The 11,491-nt window shown below is 37.5% G+C and overlaps 1 protein-coding gene across 1 annotated transcript; it reads right to left on the bottom strand.

Annotated features, from left to right (window-relative positions):
* Positions 1–295: 295 nt before the first annotated feature.
* On the bottom strand, positions 296–4,455 carry LOC109240669. The gene is made up of 3 exons (XM_019407334.1): positions 3,015–4,455; positions 603–2,937; positions 296–485 (listed from the first exon to the last, which is right to left on the bottom strand). The coding sequence occupies exons 1-3, from the start codon at positions 4,453–4,455 to the stop codon at positions 296–298; spliced, it is 3,966 nt and encodes a 1,321-aa protein (XP_019262879.1).
* Positions 4,456–11,491: the final 7,036 nt, after the last annotated feature.

Raw genomic sequence — 11,491 nt, 5'->3', positions numbered from 1 at the left:
GGGAATACAATAAATACACTGCCGTAACAATTTTTTTTTTAAAGTCCATCATCAAGATGGAGGAGTTAGGCATGACTCCAACCTGTGTATTTCAAAAATAACAATTACACGGAGGAGGACATAAACCTCAGCCTCGATTACATAGTGTAGATTGACTAAGGCCAATCTATTGTACAACTGCAAAAAACACTTTGGACAGAGAATGGAAGCAATCTCCTTACCTATAGACATGTACATAACACCAAAAACTGCTATTACATACAAGTTTGTCACTTCTGCCTGAACCAAAATACTCTCAAGTAATAACATCATTAATTGTAAATTGGTTCCTTCTTGTTGTGAATCTGAAATTCGGAAGGCCATCTTGTTCTAACTGCAAAGAAGCTCTAACTTGTCTTGGAAGAGAAATAGCTTCATTGAAGATAATGTGTTCCTTTGTATTTTCACCCAGGTTAGCAAGTTGATCAGCTACATAGTTGCCTTCTCTAAAAGTATGCACAAAATTAAAATTACTTAGACTGGTTATCTCCCAAATCTGCTCTATAATATGTTTGATCCGCTATGGTGGCTTCATCCTTCTGTTGATAATAGAAACAATTAACAGGGAATCTGTCTCCACAATAACATTTTGAAGTCCTAAGCTATTGCACAATTTGATACCATGTAAAACTGCCTTAGCTTCAGCCATGTTATTGCTACAATGTCCATAAAATTCAGCAAAGGCTTTCACCATATCCCCCAACTGGTCTCTAATAATACCTCCACCTCCAGCTGATCCAGGATTACCTTTACTGCACCCATCTACATTGAGTTTAACCCAACCTCTATCTGGTTTCTTCCACCAAACTGCTTGAGAATGGATACTATGTTGAATCTTCTCTATAGTCCTACACTTTTCTAGCCATACATGTGGAAGAGTAAGACTGGGGAATTGATAGTTAAGCATCAAAGATAAGCAATTAGAGACTTGTTGAATAATATGCCATCTTGACATGTGAATATCTTCAAATCTTGTTGAGTATCTATTCTTCCAAATCTCCCAACAGATAAGTGAAGGTAAACACTGCAGAACCATAGAGTGAACTAAGCTTCTTTCCTTAGCTAGCCACCAATTTATAAGAGTTTGCCTTATCTGATCCTTGATAAACCTAATGCCATAAGCATTGCAAAAATAGGACCATATCTGTGTTGCTATTTGACTACTACTGAAAAGGTGTAAAATGGTTTCCTCATCATGATTATTACAACAACAACATTTTGAGGGAATCATAATACCAAATTTCTTAACAACATCATCAGTAGGGATCCTAGCTTGTAGAAGTCTCATCATAAAGAATGAGATCTTGAATGGCATTTTTTTATGCCAGATCTTCTTACATGTCAGAGACTCCCCCTTTTTCTTCCTAACAATATCCCACGCTGACTTACAAGTAAAGACTCCAGAATTTTCCGGCATCCAGTAAGGGCAATCATTCCTCAGTTCATTGATATCCACTTCCTGAACTACGTTAACCACATTGAGAGGCAATACCTCCAGTAATTTCTCTCGTCTCCAAGAACCTTCCTGAATAAAATCCTTCACCAAAGTATTCTTGGGTGTTCTAATAGCATGAACTAGATTAGCTAAAGCTCCTAGACCAGTCCAATTGTCCCACCAAAAAGAAATTTGACCTCTTCCTATCTTCCAAAAAATAGCAGGTTCAACATCTTTTTTTATGTCCATTAGTCTTTTCCAAGTATGAGATTGCCCATAGACCCATTTCTTTGCAACAGAGTGAGATCTTTTACAATATTTAGCCTCCAAGAATTTCTTCAACAAGGTATTTTGAGTCCTAAAATTCCACCAGAGTTTGGCAGAGAATGCATTGCAAGTGTCTTGTAAAGACCTGAAACCAACTCCCCCTTCTTGCACTGGAAAGCATAAATAGCTCCAAGCTATCCAGTGCCTTTTGTTTCTACTATCCTCCTTTCCCCAGTAGAAGTTAGCAATAATTTTATCAATCTGGTTCAAAACTGTTTTAGGAGGGTGAACCACAGCTAGTAGATGCAAAGGAAGTGCATGCAACACAGATTTAATTAGGACTGCCTTCCCACCATAGGATAATAATCTTCCTTGCCACCCTTGCATCCGATTAGCAACTTTGGCCACCATGTTGTTGAAGTAAACCACCTTTTTCCTACCTACATAGATAGGACACCCCAGATATATCATCGGAAATTGGCAATAAGAAAAACCAGTTATCCTCGAAATGTCTGTAATTCTAGTATCACCCTCTTTCAATGAAGTATAGAACCCAGATTTTCCTTTGTTTACCATCTGACCTGAAACCTTCTCATAGACTTCCAATTTAGACATCATTAATATTAATGAGGTAGGATCAGCAGAAGAAAAGAGGATAGTATCATCCGCATAACACAAATGAGATATGTTAGGTCCCTTTTTATCTACTGAGTATGGAATGAACCCTGAGTCAATTAGGTTGTCCATAAGCCTAGATAAAAGTTCTGCACCAATGACAAACAGGGATGGAGAGAGAGGATCTCCCTGCTTGATTCCTCTGCTAGACTTAAAAAAACCATGTCTAACTCCATTTATGTTAATAGAGTACCAAACATTAGTCATAAGTCTCCATACAATATCAATCCAGATTTCTGAAAAACCCATCTGTCTAAGTACTTGACAAAGATATTCCCAAGAAACTCTGTCATATGCTTTAGCCATATCCAGTTTCAATACCACATTCCCACTTGCAGATGGTTTAACAATATTGTGGACCATATCTTGAGTCAACATGATATTTTCAGTAATTGATCTCCCCTTGATGAACCCTGTTTGATTAGGAGACACCAACTTCTGCATCAAGGGACTTAGTCTTTGGTTCACCAACTTGGACAGGATCTTGCATGAGAAGTTACTAAGACTGATTGGTCTTAGCTCTGTGAAAGATTGTGGATAGTCCCCTTAGGAATTAGGACCAGACAAGTATGAGTAAATGCCTTAGGAATTTGATTACCTGCAAAAAAATCAAGAACCATTAGTAGTAAATCCTCTTTTATTATCTCCCAACATGAGTGATAGAACTTCCCAGAGACACCATCAGGGCCTGGTGCACTCTGAGAGCTCATTGAAAATACCACATCTTTTAATTCCTCCATGGTTGGTACTGCTATAAGTTTTTCATTATCTGCATCATCAATGATTGTAGGAATACACCCCAGAACTGAGAAGTCATTGTCAAAGTTCTCCCTTGTGAACTGATTCTGAAAGAAAGAGATTGCTTCATGAGCAATTTCCTCATCACCCTCAACCCACGTTCCATCTTCCTTTCTCATCTTTTTCAAAGTTAACCTCTTCTTTCTTCCTTTAACAACAGAGTGAAAAAATTTAGAATTAACTTCTCCTTCCACAAACCATTTAACCCCTGATTTTTGTTTCCAAAAGGACTCTTCTTTCTTGTAAGCTCTCACCAATAAAGCATTAGCCTGATTTAAGCCAGCTCTATTCACCTCAGAATTATCGGCAATGATGTTGGTCTCCATCTCCTCTACTTTGTGTTCTAGCTCTTCAATCTTGTCAAAAATATTGCCCAGAGTATTCCTGGACCATTCAGACAACTTCTTGCAAGTATTTTTCAGCTTCATGTGGAATTTCCACATTGGTGATCCCTGCACCTCCATATTCCAAGCTTGCTCTACCACCCTGCTAAAATCTGCTTCTTTGGTCCAGAAATCCAAGAACCGAAAGTACTTAATAGGTTCTCTGTGTGTAGTTTTGGCAATGACAAATAGGGGAGAATGATCCGACCCAGTCCTGATCAAGTGATTGACACTAGTTGAATCAAATAGGTTCAACCACTCTTGATTGATCAAGACCCTATCCAATCTTTTCCATATCCTCTTCTCTGGACACCATCCATTGCACCATGTGAAGATAGATCCAGAGTAACCTGGATCAATGAGTTCACAATCCATAATACACTGTATAAAAGGTAAGCTTTTGGACATTCCGTGAGGCTTACCTCCTTTCTTTTCACCAGGATCCACAATACAATTAAAATCCCCTGCAATGAGCCAAGGTAGTTTGTACCTATCTGCAATGTCCCTCAAGCTATCCCACAAATCTTCCCTAAGTACAGCATCACACTTAGCATAAACAGCCGATATTATAATTGTATCTCCATTCCACTTGATTTCACATGTAACTTGTTGCTCACTCTCTTCAATAACCCTGCATTCCAGTAGCTCATCCCAAAAAATCCATATTTGACTATTACTGTTGGCATAAGCATTTGCATATCCTAAAATTCTTTTGTATTTGTCCAATTTAGCAGCTTTACAAAAAGGTTCACATAGAGCTACAAAAGGAAGTTTTTGTGATCTAATAAGTTGCTTAAGTCTCTCAAGAGCACCATTAGAATTGATGCTCCTGATATTCCAAAATAGGGACTTAATCATTAGATTATTTGGAAAGGTGTAGTTCCTGTGAGGTTTTCACAGGCTGATATGTAGAGTGTCTACCACCCCTTCCTCTTGTTGTTTGTCTGCCACCTCTAGTGTTACCTCTGCCCCTGCCTCTACCCCTAGTAGAAAGATGAGCTTTGTTGTCGATGGTGTCCAATTCTGATGTCACAGCAATATCCACTAATGATTGAGTACAAAATGTATCAACTAGAATGTCTGCACGATCATCACTATTATCTCGAGGAGGATCCATCAAAGTATCAGCTTGATCATCACTGTATATCTCTTCACTGTCAACACTAGCATACTTCTCACTTGCTTCTGAGCTCTCTTCATCAGCATAGTCCATGTCTTCTGAGCTACTCTCTTCTTCTGAAGAAGAATCAGATTGTTGTCCATGTTTTAAATCATATACATAATCACTATTCTGCTCCTCTTCCAAGTTTGTGCCACTGATAAGCTTCAAATAATTACTTTGGATTTCTCCGCGGTCCATGTCATAGGTTGCTTCGACATTTTGTGAGTTGAACACATTTGCCTTCTCTTTTTGGTTTGATGTTTGCCCCACTTCCATTTGTTTCACATTATCAATTTTATCACTCTTTGTGCTCGTATCTTGTTTCATGGGATCTGGTTGGTCTTTATCTCCTTCCAGTTCCAGCACTCCACCTATCTCATGTTCAGTAACTGGTTTCTTCTTTCTATTCCTCTTCTTTTTCTTGGTACAGCCCACAATCTCCTGAGTGGCCGCTCTTACCTTTTCTCCACATTTTTCTTTTCCTTTTCCAGGCACTTCCTCAAGTCGAGGGAGCTGTTGAGGAATGCTAGGTTCTTTAATGGTGATACCCTTATTTTGCTTATTGTTATGGTTGGTTGGCACTTCTTGAACATTACTACCTCTGTTAACTTCCATGTTGTGTTGTTGGCCTAATGGAATTGTCTGCCCCTTTACTGCATCATGTGAGGAATTATTTCGATTCACTCCTGTGCCTTGCCGATAGTTTGATGTTACATTCTTTATCTTTGATCCTCTTTTACTCTTGACAGTTTGAAAATCATCTTCATCTTTGTTCACATTCTCCTCCTTTTTGGTTTGTTCTTCCCTTTGTAATTTGATCCTCTCAGCCCTGATCTTGTTTCTACATTGACTTTCCAGGTGTCCTTGCATCTTGCAATATAAGCAGTAGCTTGAAACCTTTTCATATTCAATGTCAAGCCATTTGCCATCATCTGATCCGTCAAGCCTTTTGTAACCAAGCCATATCTGATCCAATTTTGGTTTCAACAAATCAATTTCAACTTTTACTTTGGCGACATTTCCTCTAGACTTAGAATATGTCGCCTGATCAGGAGCAACTGCAACTCCCACCTCTGTTACTAATTTTGAAATAACTTGCTAGTTGAACAAGTGCCATGGTAGCTGGTGAATTAAAATCCAGACTGGAACAATGGACGTCTCTTCCTCCGGTTTAAAATCTGGAGTCCATTTTAGGATTTTCATTGGGGCCTCTCTAATATCAATGTATTCCTTGAAGAGGATGTGCTTGTAATCAACTTCATTGGAAAAATCGATATACACATGTTTAGGATCAAAGTAAGCAATCTTAACTGAACCAGTTAAATGGAATTGCCGGATGAAAACTTTTCTGATTTCCTCTATTGTAGGTTTCCCTCTATAAAACTTACCTATAATAGTAAGTTTGCAATCCTTTGCTAGATTTACAAAGTAATCCTGGGCAGAAAAGAAAATCGCAGGTTTACCTAAATAAGTGCCGTGTCGTATTTTGATTGGTGGATTTCCGTTGTTCAGTAATGGCAATTTCGTCTGAACAGTAGCAACAAATGATGGTTTCGATACACTCCGTTCACCTCTTTTGTTACCCGCAGGGTCTTGTGCTCTGTTGCCCACAGGTGGGCCTCTCCCAAGCTGCATGTTACTCTGTGAAGAATTTTGGACTGGTGGGTTCTCATTCGGTTGTGTATTGGTAGTTTGAGGGGCTAGCTGGTGTTGATCGATATTGTTCTCCAATGTTTTGTCAGTCCGTGGAGGAGGTCGATCAAAGTTTGAAGAAATCTTTAGTTGGGCTGGTAAGTTGTTTAAGGTGAAAGATGTGGGGTGATTTTTGGTCTCATTGGTTGTATTGGTCCTGTTTCTGGTGGTCTCTGTTGCTTTGGTTGAGATGGTGGTTGTTTGGTTTGTCACAGTGGTAGTAGCCGTTGCGGGGAAGTTTGTAGGTGGGGGGTTGGTGTTAGTAGGATTGAGTACGTGAGTTGTCGAAATATTATGGATTGGGTCAGGTGGGTGGGGTAGGTCAGTAGATTGCATTGTAGCTTAGAGAGAGATTATAGAGAGAAGGCAGAGAAAATTCTGGCTTTGGATGCCGTAACAACTGAATAGTAGCTATAGGAAGTAATTATGTATATGTTAACTATAGAAAGTTAACAACTACTAAACAATAGTGGTTTCTGGAAATTCCTCAAAATTTTATATGTACAAAAAAAAAAGAGGGACGTTTGGTATCGTTTTCTTTCAGGAAATGGCCTAAATAGAGGAGTTGAATATGAAAATAACACACATTAAATTAGTTGAATTCTATGGAGGAGCATCAACGTGTGCCAGGCATGATTGCATCACTAATTTGAAAAAATGAATAGTCTTTACTCTCTCTGGTCCAAAATAAATGATTTTTTGGCCTTTTTTTGTGATCCAAAATAAGTGATTTTTCTAGTTTTCAAGAATGAATTAATTTTTTTTCCTACATTGTCCTTGGAGTAAATAGTGTTGGAGTATGTGTTAGGAGTGTTTATGTGAGATAGTAAAGGTTAATATGGTCAATTTCATTGCTAATTAATGCTAAAAGATAATTTCTTAATCTGTGTGAAAACATCCAAAAAATCAATTAATTTGGACCGGAGGGAGTATTATTTTTATTGATAATAAATGATACTGTCACCGACATTTTGAAGAGCTGCCCCATCACAATGACCTCCAAACTGAAGAAAGCCTTTTATTGTTTGCAATGCCTTAATCACTGATCTTATTGCCATTTTAAGTTTTGTCCTTCTCAGTCGAAAATTAGTCAAATATATTATTTACGTTATAATTGCAATTACCATATATTATCATACAATTATTATTAGAAGAGCGATAAAATAAATTTAAGGTTCGACCCTACTGTATGTAAAAAAAAAAACGTGTTGAATGAAGAAGAACAGAAGGGCGAGCTCATTATCCATTGAATTTTGAATCGTACGCCCTAACCCTTAGTGATTTTATTATCAAAAGAATCATGAAGAAAGCTCTCATTTGTTATTTATGTAAAGAAGAACTCATAAGTATGCGATTTTAGCCTTACCATCTGCAAAGGGCCTTATTATTTTGAGAATCTCAAGTTCTTTTTCTCATATCAAAGTTATTCTTCAATTTTATACGTATTCCAAAACAACAATACTTGTTCTATACTCTTCTTACTTTCTAATTCGAAAAATATTAGGATATATAATGAATCCTTATTCTTCCTATTTTCTAACTCCGATCCACTCATATTGGGGAATATAAAGATCATTTGTAATAAGACACAAATACTATATATATATATATATATATCAATTATTGATTTGCTAATGGATTTATATATCCTCCTCCACCCTTCCCCCGTCATTAAAAACTAAACTTAGTGATCAGCAATTTACACCTATGGAGGTGCACTTGTATTTTTTTGATTATGAAAACTATTTATGGTTATCCATCTAAACAATATAAAAGTATATAAAAGTTATTAACAATTTCCAGTAGCTAGTTAACGGGATCTCACTAATTTTAGATAAATTAAATTGACAAAGCTACAATCAAAATATCGAACTATGCATATCCCTCACGGTTAAAAATTTCTTCAGAAAATATATAATCAAAACTTAAAATAAAAATATGCAAACGCCAATCAATCCGCACCGCCATTTTGGATGACATCATTCGATTGGATATGAAGTTTAAGATACTTATATAATACAATCAAACTTCTCTATAACATCCTCGTCTTTTTTGTTGCTTTTATAACGAGTATCCTGAAACACCTACAATAATATTTGACGTGTAAATATTATTTGGCTGTTATAGATAAAAAATTATCCTAAAACTCTTTTTCTAATGTTACACAAGATAAGAAAATTTTTTAGATTTAAATTCTAAAAAGATAAGCATATTTTACTAATTAAAAATTAAATAAAACCACTATATTATTATTAAATCCATACCTAAATGCACAAATATTTAAACTCCAAGGCAAATATTTTAAAGCTACGTAAAAATTAAATTCTTACAAGATTGATAGAAGAAATGTGTAATTTTAACCCGTTTCGTAGATTTCAGTCTCTTCGTGGTGAACAAATCGAGAAAAAATAAATTTGATGAATACTCATTTTATACGGTCTCGTCCTAACTTTCAACAAAAGGGTATCTAATAGCTTTTCCTTGAAAACAATCTATGACCTTAGCAGTTGAATCTTCTTACTCCAAGTAGCAGTAGGTGAATCTTCTAAACCTATTATTGGTAATCTTAGTGACCCTATTTCTATAAAGATGAGTGATATAAAAGGGTAATTTTATAAAGAGTGTTTTCAAAAGCAGTGCAAATCTGCACTTGGATCTTCAAACTCAATAGGTCCTCCAATAGAGGAAGCTTCTAGATTGACGAAGGATAAGGAGAAGAAAGCATTTGGTAAAATTGATTGTGTATTGAGCTCATCCTCTGGAGAGGAATATATACAAAGTTGGTTTTCCACTAACTCCACTAACTAATATTTAACTTACCAATGAGCTACTGACACGTGACACTGCTAACTAACTAATTAACTAAGTTAACACACTATTAACAACTATCACCAATCAGCACAAGAAGGAAGGGAATTAGTAGGGAATTAACAATACAAATCATAACACTTCCTCTCAAGTTGAAAGGTGCAAAATATTCAGCACACCAAGCTTGCCTAGAAGATGCAGATGTTGAGCTTGACATAATCCTTTGGTGAGTAAGTTAGCAAGTTGATCTCGAGTATTCACATAGGCTGTTTTGACAATACCATCTTTGATCTTGTCTCGAATGAAATGGCAGTCAGTTTCTATATGCTTCGTACGCTCATGGAAAATGGGGTTGGCTGCTATTTGCATAGCATACTTGCTGTCACTAAACACTGTAATTGGAGTTTGAATGGCTACACCAAGCTCCTTGAACAAACCAAGTAACCTCTGCTACAGCTGAAGCCATGCTTCTATATTCACCTTCAGCTGAACTTCTGGACACAATTTGCTGTTTCTTTGACCTCCAAGACACCAAAGATTCTCCAAATTTGATGGCATAGCCTGTGGCTGATCTGCGTATTTGGGCAAGCCTCCCAGTCTGAATCACACCAACAACTCACGTCAATAGCAGTCCCAGCCTTCAACCATACACCTCGACCTGGAGCATTCTTCAAGTATCTCCCCACCCTAAGTGCAGCATCCCAATGTGATCTCTTAGGATGCTGCATGAATTGGCTCAATATTTGAACAACTTAGCTGATGTCTGGTCGTGTAATGGTAGCATACATGAGCTTGCTAATCAGCTTCTGGTACAAAGTAGGATCTTGCAAAGTTACATCTCCCATCAGGACAATAAGCTTGTCATATTCAACTGTAGTTAGTTTCAAATTGGTTTCCATAGGAGTGATGGCAGGTTTGGCTCCACTGAGGCCCATATTAGAGATTAGCTCTAGGACATATTTTCTTTGGTTCAGTATACTGCTAGACTTTGATCGAAGAACCTCAATACCCAGGAAGTATTTGAGTTCCCCCAAATACTTTAGTTTGAACTTCTGATGGAGCACTTGCTTGGCTTCCAGGATCAATTCTGCACTGCTACCTGTGATGAGAAAATCATCAACATAGACTAGGATGATTACTATGTCACCTTTTCTCCTTAATGTGAATAAGGAATAGTCATGAATACTCTGAGCAAATCTTGATTCAAGCAATGCTTCTGTCAATTTAATGTTCCATTGTCTAGAGGCTTGCTTAAGCCCATATAGAGATTTGAGTAACTTGCAAACCTTCTGCTCCTCCTGTCTCCTAAAACCTTCAGGTAGTTCCATGTACACTTCTTCACAAAGATCACCTTGCAAGAAGGCATTGTGCACATCCATCCATTTGGTATAGATACCAACCTCTGGACACTGCTAGTGCTATCACTGACCTGACTGGGACCATTTTTGCCACAGGAGAAAAGGTGTCATGATAGTCAAGACCTTCCTGCTAGCTGCACCCTTTGGCTACCAACCTAGCCTTGAACCTTTCAACCTCTCCATTGGCACGATATTTAATCTTATATACCCGCTTAGAGCCCGCAGTATTCTTTCCTGCAGGTAAATCAACAACTTTCTAGGTGTGATTGTCCTGCAGAGCTTGGATTTCCTATTGCATAGCTTCAATCCACCTAGTGTCTTTTACTGCTTGTCTGAAAGTCTTTGGTTCCACCAAGTTTGAAAATTTAGAAAAGTAACTGCAGTAAGTAGGAGTAGTATTTTGATATGAGAGATAATGTGCCAAAGAATATTTAGTAGAAGCCTTGTTTGGTGCTATGTAATCCTTCATCCAAATGGGATCTTTGGATTCCCTAGCAGATCTTCTGACAACTGCTGGTAGTGGTATTGTATCTACTACTTGTGGTGCCACCTCCTGCATTGTCTCTTCTTGTGATGCTATAACTTGTTCAAGTTCATCACATTCAGAGATTAACTCTTGAGGTTCAAGATCATCAGGTGCATCAGGTGTGTGAACTGCAGTAGCAGGTGTTTGCACTTCCTGCATATCTTGATCTTGTACATTGTTTGCTATGTCAAGAAACCACTGTTGTTCTGTGTCTAGATTTGTAGAAAAAGTAAACTCTGTCTCTTTGAAAACTACATCCCTACTTACAAACAATTGTTTGCTATCTAATTCTAGCAGTAGATAGCCTTTCTGTCTCTTAGAATAACCCATAAGAACTGCAGGTCTAGC

The sequence above is a fragment of the Nicotiana attenuata genome, unplaced genomic scaffold (genome assembly GCF_001879085.1).
Source record: "Nicotiana attenuata strain UT unplaced genomic scaffold, NIATTr2, whole genome shotgun sequence".
In the NCBI taxonomy this organism is placed as follows: domain Eukaryota; kingdom Viridiplantae; phylum Streptophyta; class Magnoliopsida; order Solanales; family Solanaceae; genus Nicotiana; species Nicotiana attenuata.
This window is presented reverse-complemented; position numbering and strand designations above follow the sequence as displayed.